The sequence below is a fragment of the Athalia rosae genome, chromosome 1 (assembly GCF_917208135.1).
Source record: "Athalia rosae chromosome 1, iyAthRosa1.1, whole genome shotgun sequence".
NCBI classification, from domain to species: Eukaryota; Metazoa; Arthropoda; class Insecta; order Hymenoptera; family Athaliidae; genus Athalia; species Athalia rosae.
In genome coordinates, this window is record NC_064026.1 from 14124486 (window position 1) to 14142359 (window position 17874).

Consider the following 17874-nt stretch of genomic DNA (forward strand, 5'->3'; position numbering starts at 1 on the left):
ATGAGAAAACAAAAAAAGAAAATGAAAATTGTCATTTTTTCCCTAATCGACTATTGATTGGAAAAAAACTAGATACACAATTCATAACTGAAGAGATTATATCAAAATGAAAACAATATTTACGTAATGGAAAAACTATCACGTGTGTTTGTGGGGCTAGGATTACATGGTGATAAAAAAATGAGAGGAACAAAAAAAAAATAGTCACTTTATCGTCAGAGATTAATTTTACCTGCAATTGACAATTTCGACGATTACTCGTCAAGCATTCGTAATCTTATGGTTTACCCGTTGAAAAGATTAGGGGTGCTTATGAACAATTACAATGTACACGGTATGTGGTACAGCTACACATACATATATACGTATGTGTAGTTTATATCCCCTCTGGACTGTTCGAGTCTGCGGGCGTATCCGCTATGGCGCTATGGGATTAATCACTGTCGTCTGACGTAACGATGTTGCTCTTTGCTTTAAATGTTACCAGGGATGTTTGTAATCCCTTGACCGAAGGTATAATCCTATCAACGGGAGGAATGACCACATTGATTGCTCTGCATAACGTATACTTGTATCAATAATATATATATATAAATACCATTATGAAGTAGACGTGGTTAGCAGGGTGCGGATAATTGATTTTGGAATACTTAAGAATTACGATGCAATTAATCGTTCATCGTTGATCGTGATAACCCCGTGATACGCCGAATCGAATACCACCTGATATCTCTCACCGGATTCACAGATGGCGAGGTAGTAATTTATACGAGGAAGAATATGCATATATACGTACAAATCTAGTTTTGGTTTTGATTAAAGCCTGACCGACTGTTCACTTTATACTTCTAAACTTCTTGTTTATCAACTTTACTTTGATAGAGTTCTCATTAGTACCCTGGAGCTTTCGTAATTTTTTTGTCTTTCTATTTGCTTTTTCTCAAGGTATGTACTCAAAGTTATACATATATATATATCAACTACGAGACTGAATATGCACAGAAATGCACGTAAAATACTATATTTTCATCTTTATTCTAATCCTGTTAATCCGAAATCGAGAGACAAGGCTCTAATCACATTTACAACCTTTTATTTCGTTTTTGTCTCATCGTCTCCCCACGTTAATCTCTTACAGCTGTTTCATATCTTTTACCGACGAAAGCAAAAAGTTAGAATAAAAAAGTAATGATAATAATAAATTGTTTGCTATCGGACATACCATATCACGGGGTGATTCGAAATTTTGGGAAAATAAAACGGAACTATGTATGTGCATACGTGTGTGTGTATATTATATATATATGGGTATCGTACACATTGGTATATACCTTTTGTCCCCCAATTTCGCTAATGCTTCTTCATTACGTAGCTTTTCCATTTGTAACGCGACATTTGTTACCAATACGAACGCCGCCAATTAACGCTGTCCATGCTCATCCGTGAGGGTTCGCCCTCACGAATTTCCAATTCTCTCTCTGACTCTTTCCAACCCTGTTTTTGGCCCTTCGCCGTTGTGCCCTGAGGGTTCAAACAGAAACGGGCGTAACTTTCTTCGAGAGTATTGGTAAGCGTAACTTGAAAAATTAGAATGACGTGTGTGTAATTTAGTTCAGTCGATGAAGTCAATTCGTCCACGGGTCGTCGAAAGAGGAAAAAGAGGTGATATTTACAATGTTGGACGAATATTGCAGTAGATTTACTTCGTTCTTAAATTCTATGAATTGTCGTTGACGTTGGATGGACGTTGGGTTGAGAAACATTCCTAAATTATATCTTTCTTCATGTTTCCAAATAAGGTGTAAGGTTGGATAGAAGAAAAGTGGGAGCAAGGAAACATGACGTGGCATGATACTCCTTTCCCCTTTTTTGTCAGATTCCAATAACTGACATTACACCCAGATATAGATAACGTATATTTTGTCAAGGCGAAAAAGGGCGTGAGACGGAGGTAATTGGCATTTCGATTTTCACCGCATGTAACGGCTTGTCTGGATTGTCTCGCGCTCACCGCTGTAGACTTGTTGGTTGACTAACAATAAGTAAGTCACTACCCGGAATATTAATGTACATACCTACCTCGGAACATGGTTATAATATACCGTGCGTGTGGTACGTTGGGGAGTTGCGGAGTTCGTCGTCGGGAGGCCTGTTTACGCTGTGAGAGTGAACGATGCAAACGAGGTGTCCGCAGCTTGCAGAGCTTTTAGCTTAACAGGCGTTGCCCTGAGCAGAGGATAAACTGTTTTAGCGAACAGCCACACCACGACAATGGTTCTCACCGGCCAGAAGAGGGTCCGTTTAACGGTCCACCTACGAAATAGGCTTTCTGGTTGCACCGTAACGCTCACGTGATTCGCATTTGACATTTGTACAAGTCGTACAACTATCAATAAATCGGTAAGGAACGATTTTTTATTTTTTTTTTTCAAATTATCCCATTTCTTGAAATTTTAAAAATGTATTTCGATCTTAGAACCTGGAGTCGTCGCGAGTTTTGCCAACAAAAAATATAGTTACGTTGCATCGCATCGCGTTATTTGAGAGATAAGAAAAATCAAATAGTATTCGTGATGTTCATCGATTCTGATATTTTGTGAAAAATATTTCTCGTTCCCTTCGATTTTACGATTTCAGATAATTTTATCTCAAAGACGTATATGTTTCGTTTGGTTTTCTCCAATCTTGAATTGTTCTGTGGCAATACTTACACATATACACATACATTCATATCTGTGCGGTACAATCCGATTTGACGGTTGAAAGCGCAGCTTTTAATCGCCTTTGAAATAAATCAATTAACCGTCCTACTACGACCTTTTTCAGTCTACGCAATCGGCTTTATAATCATACTGGGTGTCCCGTTCCAAGTGAACCATTTCGATTACTCGAAAGGATGAGGTAGTACGAAAGAACTTTTCATAGAAAAGTTGTAGAGTTCAAAGGGGGACAAAAGTTGACGCCAATCAATTTTCTCTCGAATGATCTTGAAAGGTTTGAAACAAGGTCAACTTGGTTTTTTTTTTTTAAATAGAACGACACATTGTTTTCTCCAAAATCTGAAAGAGAATCAAATCTTGCACCAAAAAGTCCGTACACACGTATAGCTTATTGTCAATGACTACTTAGGTAGAGCTGGTCAAAATAGTGTGCGTAAGGACTTTTTGGTGCGGAATTTGACTTTACTTCAGATTTCGGAGATATGAATATGTCATTTCATTCCAGAAAACCAAGTTGACTTTGATTTAACCCTTTCAAGGTAATTTGAAAAAAAAAATTGATCAGCGTCAAATTTTGTCCCCTTCGAAACCTACAACTTTTCTATGAAAAGTTTCGTTTCTACTATCTCATCCTTTCGAGTAATCAAAATGGTCCACTCAAAATGGGACTCCCTGTATAGTGCACACAATACGTATTTCTGTTGATTTTCAATTTGTCTTTCTTGTTGTCACCATTTCCTTAACGAATTGTTTTCTCATCACGTTTTTGACCTTTATCTTTCATTTCTTTTCATCGCTTTTATCCATTCCTCCTCTCTAATTGAGCGATGGTTATATTTGATCAAAGAGCAGGCAAATTATTCGCACCTATTATAGTTAGCGATGACACGTATACGAGAATTGGAAATCTAAATAACACATACACATTTATATACACACATTATAGATATGTTTTCATTATAAAACAATGTCGTTGTTCGTATATCAGACCGGTAAACGCGCGAAAATTTATGTAGAGGTAAAGAATATGCTCCCCTCATTAGCACAGACCCCTAAATTTTTGCGACGCGTACTTTACAAGGCACAATATACAACCTACGTCGTTAGATTTTACACAATGAAATATGTATATTTCGGCGATATTCCTACAGTAATAAACGAGAAAAAAAAAAAAAAAAAATCAAGGGAGAAGGAGGAAATTTTTTGCCTTTGGTTTGTTCGCACGCTGTATGGGTTTAAAACTAAGTGCGGGTTGAAAATGTTTTACGGAGACCGCAAGCTCGCGTTGAACAACGGCGGCCAATTATTTCCGAAAGTCGTCAAATAAGGGAGAACGTAATAAAAATAAATTTTTATTCTTTTTTTTTCATTCTTTCGACTCTTTACAAATCGTCAGCTTTTTTTCTCCGGATGCGACCATCTGTCGAAGTCTATATCCAGCTATGAGATTTCTGGTCGTTTGCAAAATGGCGAAAACCACCGATGCTCTTGCAAGCTTTTCGATGATTTAAAAAATTTCTCTTTGTTATACTTGAAGCCGTAGGAACGCTTTAGAGAAACCGTAACGAACTAAATTGGGCGTTAATAACGCGCGAGCCACTCGGATGGGGTACGTATACGTCGCTGAATGGGGTGGACTTTGAAACGGGTGTTGAATAAATTTTGGAGCCGTGAGCGAACGCTTTTTTTCCGTTTCGTTTATTTATTTATTTATTTATTTTTTTTTCACCTATATTCCGTTGTTAGGGAGCTTCACATTTCTGTGCCGTAGAATTAACGGTGTGTTTCTAATTTTGGAACGGGCAGATCCCGCGGGATCTATTACGCCTCGACGACCCCTGCAGGTGGGACAGCTTAATTGGAGATTAACATATGTTATGCGATCAGATTATTGAACAGATTAAGCGATCCACCATAACAATCGATCGGGAGCTTTGAATTCGCGATCATTCTCGAATGTCGACATTCACGGTATCGATCAATGATAGTTTTTCGTATTTGATTTACAGTAATTCGAATAAAACAGTTTACATGGTATATAACGTTGAATTACCAACTGTCTCTAAATATTTTTATTGGAATGCTGCAATGACTTTTTATCGCAAAAAACATATCAATTCCTGCACCACAAAGAACGGAAAAATCGATTTAGACTTCGAAAAATTGAGTTCGAATAATTTCTTAAGATGTTTAGAAGTTCCTCAGATATTACGGAAACCTGTATCGAGCTGTAAGAGGAATACTTATATTCATAGACTTCGAAGTAGTTGATATAAATATTTTGTGAATATCCGAAGCATGGGCATTCGAAAATTGTTTCGATATTTCCAGAACAGGAGTTTAATTTTAATGGAATTATTTCAGTCGTCAACGGAGCGATCGCTTCGAGGTTGTATAGAGTGTAAAAATCATTGATTTGTTGGCTCTTCGTAAAGTTGGTTTTACCTGCTCTTATAACTCCTGGTACAACGCCAGGAAGAGAATTTTTCTCGAGTACTAAACAGGTTATATCTACCTGGGCTGCCGTTCGCTCGGGCTGGTTATTACAACTCGCCAAATTAAGGAAAGTGCTAATCCTCCGAGAAACGCCCTGCACCTATATACCTACCTTTTACCTTGGGAATAGAGTTTTCAGATCCAAGAAATACCGATTGCCAATAGCCGTTACACACAAATAGGTTGATTGAGAAAATACACGGTCATTCAATATCCTGTATCGTTTAGAGCAGCGGTGCCCAACCTACGGCCCGCGGGCCGGATCCGGCCCGCGAAGAAGCTCAATCCGGCCCGCGAGCTCCTAGTCGTATATTCGTAAATTATTGCCCAAATACCGCGTATTTTTTAAATTTATTAAAGTATTTTCTGTGAATTTTATTAATTACAATATTTCTGATATTGTTATATGTATTTTATGATTTACATTAAATTCTAAAAATAAATTAAAAAACGCAAAATTTTCATAAAATTTATAAATATTTAAAAAAAATGATTCACCACAAACATATTCGTGAATTCATTTAAAATGTTGAATTTTTTTCAAAGATGTTACTAAGATATGTAATTATAAAGAATCCGGCCCGCGAAATCGTATGTCATGATGAATCCGGCCCACGGACAAAAAAAGATTGGGCAACCCTGGTTTAGAGACTAGCATAATTAATGATATTCGAGTTTCTTCGCGAGAAATGGTGTCGTCTTTTATCGCGGAGTGCAACGGTATACCTTTTAATTTTGCATCGTTTCGCGAATAGAAAGTCCGTGTCAAAAATTTATAAGACCGAATTATTTCGGAGGTGAAACTTGCTGTGTGTACTCTACGATTCGACGATTCATTCGAAATGTACGTGAAAATTTCAAAGTGTCAACGAGGTGTAAATGAGACTGTAACGCGTGTTGCAATGTTCTCTATAAATCACCGATTTCCGATAATACAAATTGCAACAGCACACCAGCCCACTAATTACATTGCATTATTAAAACCAATCGATGAACATAATCTGTTCCCAGCAGCGCGGCCCCGAGGGGGAGGGGGATTGGGATCGAATACATTATCCTGCACCTTGTAGCTGTAACTCTCATAATGTCAAGTTCGCAATTAACCACGTTTCAATATTTTGCCGTATAGGTGAGTACGTTAGGTTTATCAACTTGTACGTACTACGTACACTAACCGTACAAAGTTTGGATACACCTGTCGTAATTTCTTGCCGCACTAAAAGTTGGATAACGGACTGGAAAAAAAAGATTGTGGGATTTTATCAAACGGCGTTGCGAAGAGCATGGATTCAGCTTGATTCGTGTATTTTTTCGGTAAACTTACGATGTTTCTTGGTCTCCGTACGAATTTTCCAATGTGGCTATTTTCCGAAATTTTTCTTTATGAAATACCGAACAGGCGTGTCAAGAGCTTCATTTTATTTTTTCATAAAGTTTCCTGCAATTTTTTCTCGCGTCGTTATTGCATTTTTTTCGAAAAAAGACGAGTTTTTGAATTTGTGGCGTAATTGAAGAACTGTGGGGTTCAGGAGAAAATGTCACGAAGATGAAAAGTTGCACGGGTTCACGCTGGGATGGCCGGAATTTTTTCAGAACTTTTTGCGCAATTTTTTATTTTTAATTTTGTTTCGGGACTCTGATGATGAGAGGGGGTGCATTTGAGAATGATGGGGTCGGGACAATTTATCAAAGGAGAAAATTTGTTCGTTATTCCAATTTGCATCAATTATGATTTTCGTTTAGAATATTCGCTAGAGTTATTGATACAATACTCATATAATATTTGGGAATATGATAATCAAATTACCGGCCATCTCAACGTGAACCCGTGCAACTTTTCACCTTCGTGACATTTTCTCCTGAACCCCACAGTTCTTAAATTACGCCACAATTTCGAAAGATCGTCTTTCTTCGCAACGAATGCGATAACGACGCGAAAAAAATCGCGGGAAACACAAGACAAAATGAAAAAGGAGCTTTTGACACCACCGTTCAGGTGTTCATAAAGAAAAATCACGAAAATTTATACCACAGAATGTGCCGAAAATTTTCGGAGAATGAAAAATTTTGGAAAAGGGCCACATCGGAGAATTCGTACCGAGACCAAAAAAAAAAACGTGATATACCGAAATGAGATCCAGTGAATTGCGTACGTGCGATTTGGTATTTCGTCATCGGAGTAACTCGTACGTAGATCGTAGATTCTTCGTTTCCAAAGCAACGGCAGTACGGCCGGAGCAGCCGAAGCGACAAGGTGCGACATCAGGAGCGACATCGATGGCAACGCGTCATCCTTGGAGAAGAGAGAGAAGGAGGAAGATACATTGGGGTGAGGATTAGTACGCAGTTAATGCTGCGCTATAGCTCATTGTTTTGTCGAAGTTATTCCGGTCGCGTTTTGAACGTATTAGAAAGAAAAATCGTCCGAATCCACGATTCCTATATAATCGAACACGTGATGCAATCCATGATTGCAGACTGTTCTCGTTATCAAACAATCAATTATCATCAATAATATTCTGAACTATTTAATAGTTTATGAGGATTTTGAAAGCATTCATTTATTTCGTCATTTATTTACTCATGCAATACATAATTAATTCATTATTTAATCAAATCATTATCCAATTGGTATGATGTCGATGTTTCTGGATTCAAGTGTTCATTTATTCATTTAGTCATTCATCTATTTATTTATGCGTCGAATTTTGAATTCATACATGATTTTTACATAATCTCACATGTGAAACAATACTCGTGTCTGCAGACTGTGACAGTAATCAAACAATTATCATCATTGGTATTCTAATCGGTTGATTAATCCATTAGTATCTCCGAAGTATTTTTCATTCCTTCATTCATTTAATAAACGATCAATGGATTGATCAATCAATTGTTATCATTTCGATGCTTCTGTATTTATGTGTTCATTCATTTGTTCATTCATTTATTTAGTTAGTTATCTATTTATTTATTTATTTATTCACACATCGCTTACGGCAATCGTCTACGCTGAGGTCTGCCTAAGCGACTTACGGTGAACGCGTAGAGTAGAAACCTTAACTAATTATTATTAATAATTATCAATTGGTATGATATAGATGCTTCTCCATTTATTTGGTCGTTTATTATTCATTCAGTTAATATCTGTGTATTTATTCATTTAATTATAATTTTATGCACGGATTATAAATAGTCTCTGCATGTGTGAAGCAACCGTCGCGTCTATGATTGCAGACTGTTTCAGTGATGAAACAATTATTCATTGCTAATAGTATTTTAAACTGCTAAATAATTTATTAGTATTTTGGGAGCATTTTTTCAATATTCAATTGATCAAATGAATGAATAAACAAATAAATGAATTAGTTCAATCAATTAATTAGTATGATTTCGATTCTTCTAAATTCATGTGTTCATTCATACATTGACTTATTTATTCAGTTGTTTATCTGTTTATTCGTTAATTGAAATATGAATTCATACAAGATTCCTGTATAATCTCACATGTAAAGAAATTTATACCTCGTACTTCCGCAGTTCGTATATATTTGTACTTATTCAGTGCTAAAGTTCTTAACTGCGGGATAGTGGGTGGTACCCGTGTTCAAACACTATAATTCGTTTATCTGTAGGATTTGAGAATTCATAATAGGTTTAGAAATAATATTCGCTGTTATATTCTGAACAACTTTATTCATATATTTCAGGTTCAGGTTTACAATTTTTATTTATTTCTTATACGACATTTTTTTTCAGGCTTACAACCAGTCATCACAGTGTCTAGGTCATCGTAGTACTCGTTCAACTTCCAACCACGAAGGGCAGGAGTTACATGGCATCGCACGATTCGTTTACAGGTATGAATTATAAGCATCAGTGTGATATAAGTCAGAGTATATTATAAAAATATATTCAATGTAATATATTAATTCGTCACATTGGCAGTAATATATTAACAGATGATATGATATAACATTTAAGTAATATATTGACATAGAATATCATATTGGTAATAACATATTCTTATATAACGTCATTATTAATGCACTTTTCGTATATTTCAGGTACTCTGAGATGCTGTCGCCGCAGTTATGACCCCCTGGACTTCCCCTGTTCATCAGGGGGAGTCCAGGGACCCGTCCCCTGGGACTGCGCGGCCTCCCACCGCCCCCGGGGTCCCAGGGGACCCAGTCCCCGAGGACTTGTCTCCGGGGATTCGGTATCCCCGCTGGAAGGGATGCCATATCCCGAGGGACATGTCCTCGGGACTGGTCTTCGGGGACGCAAGTTCCCCCAGGGACACGTCCCCGGAGATGCGGTATCCCCGCTGGAGGGGATGCCGTGTCTTTGGGGGCGTGGCCTTGGGGGAATACGCGTCCTCGAAAATCCCGGGAAAAGGAGGTCCCAAGCGGACACTTTGTTTTTCGTTTCTCTAGAGAAATCAAGAAAACGAGTGACCGCTTGGGACCTCCTTTTCCCGGGATTTTCGAGGACGCGTATTCCCCCAAGGCCACGCCCCCAAAGACACGGCATCCCCTCCAGCGGGGATACCGCATCTCCGGGGACGTGTCCCTGGGGGAACTTGCGTCCCCGAAGACCAGTCCCGAGGACATGTCCCTCGGGATATGGCATCCCCTCCAGCGGGGATACCGAATCCCCGGAGACAAGTCCTCGGGGACTGGGTCCCCTGGGACCCCGGGGGCGGTGGGAGGCCGCGCAGTCCCAGGGGACGGGTCCCTGGACTCCCCCTGATGAACAGGGGAAGTCTAGGGGGTCATAACTGCGGCGACAGCATCTCCGACGTTGGAAGATATGCGACCTGTAACATAAATAAGAAATATACAATTAATCAACTGATTACATAACTTACCTAATGTATGACTCATTTTATGATCAGCATATAAGTATAAGACATTTGAATTATAATAAATTGTACCAAGTTGTATGATAATAAATTATTGTCTTGCCTTATTGGCGTGTCTGATGCATTTTATTATGGCGGGTGTATGCATCTACCAAGTCTATTGGGTAATGCTGGGTGATCTGATTTTGTGAGGAGTATTTTGAAAATATTTTCCAAGGGGTTGCAATTCATACACGCAGACTCTGAATGTTGGAACATACTAGGGACCCTCGAGAGGGATAAATTAAATGAAACATACCTCCGCAAAAAAAAAGGAGTTGTACGTCTCATGTGTTGCAGATCCATCTCTACCGGAACAGGATGGAGAGGCGTCGATCTTTGGAGAGACTCGTTGATGTCCTGATTCGGTTCCATCACGAAATGTTCATCTACCAAAAAATTAAAAAAAATATCACAAGTACAATATAAGTCACGATGTATCAATTTATCAATCAATTATATTTATATTATTTTTGTATCCACGAATAAAATCAATAAATCTTTCCATATCTCACTAGGAAAAGATATTGAGTGAATCATTTTAAAATCATCACGCAAATCCCTCGAAATTATTCGGGAGCTGCATTTGTCCATATGTCCTTCGACGAGTCTTATAATAGAAAACGCAATCAAACTACTATGGGAAACAGTCGCTCGAGCAATTTCAAACATATTTCATTGATGGCCCAAAAAAATCAGAAACATTTTGTATAGAAAGTTGATTAAGAACAATAGCTATATCTAATTTGTATTAGTTAGATGGATTAATTAATTGTCTTAGAATTTTGAAAAACAGAATGAAACGCGTCATTCAATCGAAAAGTCATCTCTCAGAATTATGATGGATTGTTCAGAACCCGGCCGAGCGAGTACAATTATGACTATTTTTAGTGTGAATTGTAGGGAGCGCGTGATCAAAATACGTATAGAAACATTCGCGCAATCGATTTAATTGTAAGCAATATTCAACTAAATTTTGTGAGGAAGCCTGCTCACCGTTCTCTCTCCCCATCGTCGCTCTGAGGAACCTGACTACCTACTGATGTCGCTCCCGATGTCGCCGCTCCAGACGCTGAAGCCAAACTGCCGTTGATTCTAATACGGGAGACCTGCGACACATGTACATATACATATGTACTCTCTCAACCATATACCGAATTACACGCTCTCGATCGGATGTTTCGTGATTGGCCTCAATTTATTCGATTACCATACATATACCATTTTCTGTCTGATTTGATGTACTTGTTAATTAAGCATCATCAATCGAATAATCGAAGTACGAATCGCTATTATAACATTTGGGTGATGATCAATTGAGATGGTGGGAAAAACCGAAAAATGAAGGAGAGAAAACTCCGATCAGTTCGCGGATCTCTGTGCCATATTATCAGCAAACGAACCAATTTATGAAAACTAATCGGCCGGAAATGTTTTGCCCCGAATCTTGTAATATATCCGAGGCCATAGGATTGGCGTTTTTTCGTGGCTGAAGGTAATGTATTCGTTCTAATTATTCCAGGACGCTTTTTCTACGTTAGAAGGCGTAACAAACACGAAGACATCGATTGAATCAAGCCAGCGATGGATCCCATCGAGATATCCTTGATTTTTTACTTTTCATATTGATAAATTGGCGATAACTTGTTTCAATTCTAGAGCCAGAATTATTCGGCTTACAGTTCCGGATTCCGCATATCAAAATACATAGGAATTGTTTGGGAAACTCCTAAAAAACAATCTTCAGAAATATCTAACAACGAGGCCATGGACTTGGGGCGTTTTTTTGAGGCAAAAGGTAAAGTTTTATAGAATGTGAATTCTAGTACGCTCATTGAATACATTCTGACTCCAGAAATTATAATAAGAAATTATAATCTCATTACAAGTCAACGAATACACAATAACAATCATTTCCTACCTATGTACGAATCTTTCGGCAGAACGTCTCTACTTTTAGTGGGGCAAGGAATTTCGACAGGTGTACACAAACTTTCTGCCTGTAGTATATACATATGTATGTATGTAAATATACATTATATTATATATACAAGTGTATATACCTATCGCTGCTGCTTAAAAGCGGCGAAAAATAATTTGGAAAAATAATATTTCAGAATAATTTATTCAAATATTTTATCCGCTTCATTCATTTGCCGATAATTATGAGCTTAACGAACGAACGGCATCGCAGTTATGGTGTAACACATAAAATAAATATTGCTTTTCTTTGAATATTTTACTGGAAGCTATTCGAAGAGGTGAATGAACAACCGTTCAGGTGAGAGAATTTATCGGCACTAAACTTGAAAGCATTGAACTATGACAGAAACGCTGGAGGTCCCTTAGTCTGGAATCAACGCTTAATCAAGTAATTTGATAATTAACACGACTAATTTTATTAATTAATTGAGTTAAACCAAATAACTCGCTCCGTCTAACAATAAGAGCCGAGCACTCGCGAGAGAACTTTGACCTATAGGTACTACGGTATTGAAACGAGAAATTACGAAAAACTCCATTATTTTTTATCGCGGTTTATCGAACTTTGGCGCATTCTTTTTTTGCCAACGAGAGCAGAAAAAGTGAATAAATGACGACTAGATATTGGAAGGGGGAATCGATATAGCTCGTTCGCCTTTCTTTGCAAAAATGGTTGCTTGGTTGAAGAAAAAGCATCCTCGACAACGTTGAACACGTCTTATGGTTGGTTCATTACTATGTACAGCTAATTTGCGAAGGTAAGCGCAATCTTGTTGTTAGCGAAAAATATGACTATTCAAAGCTCCGCTCACTTCGAAATTCTAATTATTCCCGAAAAATCGTCGAAGATGGTTTCAACGTCATTCCTGATCCATTGATTCGTTCTCTATGTACCTTCTCGAATCACCCGAATGAAAAGACAAGTGTAACCATACCGGGCAGTGAAGCTCAAGAGAACAATTTCAGCTCTGTTCGAGCTATGATTTTATCGCGGACTGTTCGTTAATCTTCGGACTGAAACGACAATTTATAAAATAAATCTTGAAACTTTGCCGTTCTGAATATAAAACCCGGTAAAAAAAATGCGCGTGGGCAATAAATTAGGCTTTTTTCTTCAGGCGAAATCAAGCCTTTAGCTCCTCGTCGGGTACACGACTAAATCCTTATTTCGGGTATTATACATAGGGGGAATAACTGAATAAAATATCTGACGGGGAAAAAATAAACTACAACTCACCGCGAGACACGCGCCCTTCCAGCTATCTTCGGGGTGCACAGATCGTGTTTGCAATTTGTCCGACAGTTACGCGCAAGGGTGAGTCTCGACTGCGCGATTTTGTGTACACGCGTAAAATGAGGGAGCTACCGAGTGTTCCGCCCTCTCTTGGATATATTGCTTTCTCTGCGGAGACCCACCTTTGCTAAATTCAAGACTTTACGAGGGTCGAGGTATCTCATAGCTTCGAACCTACTCTCGCTACGCCGTTAGCTGTATCATATGTATTATGCGAGTAGCTTGCGTATCCCTTCTATCTGTCTATTTATCTATTTATCTTCTACTCGAACGTGAAAATATTATTCGTGAAATCAAACTCACCACTTAATACCACGACGGAAAACCGATATTCGCTGTGCGTGAAGAAAAAAAAAAAATAAAATAAAAGAATTATTATTTTGTTATAAATAATCGATCTACCGAAACTCGACACTAGTTTATTCCTCACATTATATGTAAAAACCCGAGGATTTTCAAATCTGTATGAAATCATGTTGAGCAGTTTATCAAGCGTCGCGCACATTTGTTCAAGTTACAGAACAATCTGAGACGATGAGATCCGAAGCTGTTGCGGATTTCGAAAGTACGACCCATTGTATAAGAATGTAGGGAATAAATTGTTCGTGTTATTCGCAAATTTACATGTGCGGTTATGAGCGTACGTACGTGACCTTTGTTACATAATCAGAGAACGGTTGCGCGGCTTGTTATCGTGACCGTAAACGACCCCCAGGGCATGCCAACAACGTAGCTTTTTACCCCTATTGATCACGTTCCCCTGCATCCCACTTAGCCAGGCTGGTATTAAGCAATTTGCAGTTTAACATTGCTAATTTTGTTAATTGAATTAACGGGGGTGAAATAACTAGTCTGAATTTTCGAAACGTCTTCCCTACCTCCCCCGTGCATCTACGAGCCGACAAAGTCGTCGTGGTATTATGGAGGGGATGACGATTAAATTCAAAGTTCGAATCATTCGCCGTTTAACTCGGGAGACGCTGATAAATCGCCCCGACAAATTGCCGCTCGCTCAAAAGAATTATAACGTCGCTATAGCAATAACAGATACGAAATAATCCCTCCATAATTATACCGACGAATACCGAACGTTTTTTGTGTATCAGAGGACGCAATCTGATAATCACAAACCAATCCTAAAATATAACAGTCTTTATTTCTCGCTTTCCAAAGGATATTCTAGATCTCAAGCTGATTTTTAAACGCGGATAATTATCACGACAATTTGGGTAAAATAATCTAACACCGAGCGAATGATTTTCTTTTGTGCTACTATACTTTCAGTGAGATAAAATTTTTCGTCGATGTAGTAAGGGTAGATGCGAATAGAACGGAGAGTATGAAAATTAGATTGACGCAGAGTACTCGGTCTCGAAACAACAACGATAATATTCGACGTAGCGATAATTGAGGACCTGTTTATGCGTAATATATTAAATTTTCTTCTCAATCACGGTAGACCGACTCCTCAATTATTTATTCTCGATGATGCTCGTCGAGTGGAACCTCTAACGTATGATAGTTGGAACATCGTTACAGCTGAAATTCACTTGGTTCTTCCAACCACAGCTACGAGAAATAGAACTCGCAATGTGACCGCGTTATTAAAACAGGAAGCGCGGAGAAGTAAGTTTGAAAGCCGATGCGAAGCACACGTACACCTACGTACCACTTTGTTACGAGCTTTCTATATACTGTATCTCCACGTTCGTTATATGCTTGTATTACATATATGATATAAGGTACTATTTACCGTTAAACTTTCGGCTCACTTTGTGCTCGGCTAATTCACCGCGCGATAACAATAGGAAGTGACTCTACCGAAAGTTATCGCGACCGGTGTTAGTATAATCGACTACGACTTCGCTAACTTGTTTTACGTACCTTATTGTGTTTCCGAATGTACCACCCATAAGTACCGATGTACTCGTAGTTTCACGGTGCAGGGACTGGACTATTTTCAGGATCGAAGATCGTCCCGCGTCCCAACATTCCACATTTTCTACAACCGGTCGAAGTATCGCTGCATCACCGAATGTCATCGGGGTATTCCAAAGTGGAAATCTTTCGACCAAAAGTCGACGACTTTGTTACGGTCAATTACGTACACCTATGCGAAGTGGGTGAAAATGAGCTACGGGTGTCTGGATTCAACGCTGCTAATGAATATAATATGCGAAATAGGTTTGCTCGAACGGCATAACGAGTAATGGATGAACCACCATATGATCCCTTCAATGGCAACCAAAAATTTATAACAACTTACCGTACATTCGAGGGTCGTTGAGAGCGTCATTGCATACGGTCAGTTTCAGAATCTGCTTTAGACTCTCGGCGTAATAGTTGAATATTCCCGGAAAGAAGGCGCAGCTCTATTTCAACTAGAATACGGAATGTATGAAATTTGGAACAAACAGGTATCACCAAAAGTTGAACGTTGGGAACAAACTGGGTACCGGCAGTTTTACTACCGTAACATGTTTGGAATGGAGCCGCGATGTAATAATGTGGTTGTTCGATGATGTTCGCGCAGAAGCAATGTGAGAGCGGTTAAAAGTATATCAGCTTTCACAGACGATTAATTTAGATCACAAGCAATTTGAGGGACGTTTAGAGGACCGTTAAACTGAAGCAAATGAGCGTAGAAAGTTCTCACTACAATGCGAACGTGGAAATATGTGACGTGGATCGTGCGGTAGGGTGGTCCACTTGTACCTCTATTATACTACATTTCAGTCGAAATTTCAACGGTCATACAACATCAAATGGAACACCATCGAGAAAATGTATTGTTCGGTTTAGTTTCCGTAATGGAGGGTTGAGAAAATGTTAACTAATTTCAGACCCGACGAAAAGATACCTTATCAAACTCTGTCGAACAAAAATGGCAACAAACGTGTTTTTCTTTTTTCTTTCAAATAAAACTTCTTCCTCTTTGATATCAACTGTTGTTATTTGAGATTTCCTTCTTTTACGCCGTATCACGCCGGGGTGGTTTTTAAAGTGCGAAGTCAACGATATCAATCTCGTTCATACAATGGCCGAAGAGATACTTACGAACACCGGGAAAGGTGTGTAGACGAGAAACGAGTAGCAACGTTGTACGGTGGACACGCGTAACGAACCCTCTTCGAGAAGGTGGTGGATTCTTCATTCTCTAACCGGGAAAGTTTGCCAGCTCATCCGGAGGTAGCGTAGCGACACGTCGGCTGATACAGGCACAGGTAGGTAGACGTAGCTCGTGCGGCCTCGCTGTGTTCGCCCAACTCAGCAGCTCAAATCTCGCATTGTACACCGTGAGACAATGGTCCGCGTACCCACGTCGCAGGAAGTTGTACACAATGCGAGCGGGAACGAGCGAGGGAGGTCTCAGTCTCTCACTCAGTCAATCACTCACCTGGGATTGTAGGTGACTCGTGGAATACGGAGTATTGTCTGAAAATTTCAGTCGCCTGTTTGAGCTTCTCGTCTGGCCTCATCTGGCTTCTCCGTCAGTTAGAGGAGGAGGGAGGCACATTCAACAATTTCGAATATTCATGTGTTTATTTGCGATAATCGATTTCGTGGTATATCGCGTTAATCGCCGGGTGTTTTCGTCGAAGAAAAAAACATTTCCAGGTGTTCGAGCAGCAGCCCCATAACGGGGCAATCCAACTCACCCATATGATACTTCTTTGAATCACTTGACACATCGTCGTGAAACGCGGTATTCGGTGCTCTAAGGCTCATGAAATTCAAAGCACCAGCAACCAGTGCCACAAGCTCAGGTATTTCGATAGACAGTTGGCGGCAGCTCCTCGCCGGTTAAAAGTAATTTCTCTTCGACGGGGCGAGCTGGTCCAGGAGACAGCGGCGTACAGGTATAACAGTCGCTTTGTGTCTCCTGACGTCTGCAGGGGTGTCTGTCACGGGATTGTTGTGATTATTACCGTACACGGCAGAGTAGTCGAAGATTGCGTTTCGGTGGTGTTAGGTGGACAGGTAGGTATATTGTACGTACGTACGTTACATATATCACAGAATAGGCCAGGGTAGGCAATAATTGCCGTTGAAACAAGGTAACGACGCTGCGCGACGAGCCACGAATGTTAATCGGGGTCTAGTGAATTAACCAGAAGTGAACTGAGTGGGAAAACTTGGAAATTGAACCCGACCGCCTTCACCCCGTTTCCTTCTCCGTCCCAATTTCGTTCAATGTTCTATCTCAGTTCCGGGCGTTTCGCCGAACCCCTTTCTCGCAAACAACTCTTCCATCTCGGTTGACGATGCCGGCTTAGGACTCCTCTAGCTTTTGATACGCGACTAAACAACTCGCGATGAATATTACAGTTAGTTTGAATGTCTTCCTTAAAACAATTTAACAGAAAAGCCCGTCGTGTCGTCGTCTAAAGTCTCTACCGGTTACCCCCGTGACCACCTTTCTCTGTCATTTACTCCCGTTTTGCAATATAGCCTGAACGGGATTAAAACCGTAA

General features: G+C 39.5%; 2 protein-coding genes across 6 annotated transcripts in view; one reads left to right on the top strand and one right to left on the bottom strand.

Annotated features, from left to right (window-relative positions):
- Positions 1-5866: 5866 nt before the first annotated feature.
- LOC125502199 lies at positions 5867-10556 on the top strand. Of its 4 annotated transcripts, none has more exons than XR_007280047.1 (3): positions 5867-7545; positions 8976-9076; positions 10423-10556. XR_007280047.1 is itself a non-coding variant. In XM_048660034.1 (3 exons), the coding sequence occupies exons 1-3, from the start codon at positions 6207-6209 to the stop codon at positions 9011-9013; spliced, it is 312 nt and encodes a 103-aa protein (XP_048515991.1). In that variant the 5' UTR covers positions 5867-6206; the 3' UTR covers positions 9014-9111. The 4 variants fall into 4 exon arrangements, 1 of the variants encoding a protein (XP_048515991.1); XR_007280048.1 differs by lacking the exon at positions 10423-10556 and adding an exon at positions 10012-10371; XR_007280046.1 differs by lacking the exon at positions 10423-10556 and adding an exon at positions 9284-9328.
- The window catches only part of LOC105683200 (neural cell adhesion molecule 2-like), a 248404-nt gene continuing 240507 nt past the window's right edge, over positions 9978-17874 (bottom strand). The window contains exons 6-10 of one of the 2 annotated variants that reach the window (XR_007280044.1): positions 15666-15780; positions 15284-15463; positions 11119-11231; positions 10382-10511; positions 9978-10038 (exon numbers count right to left, since the gene is read on the bottom strand). The gene's annotated coding sequence lies outside the window, so the exon portion shown is untranslated. Of the gene's footprint in view, positions 10039-10381; positions 10512-11118; positions 11232-15283; positions 15464-15665; positions 15781-16456; positions 16835-17874 lie in introns of those variants that run through there. The other variant, XR_007280045.1, reaches the window with a different exon arrangement.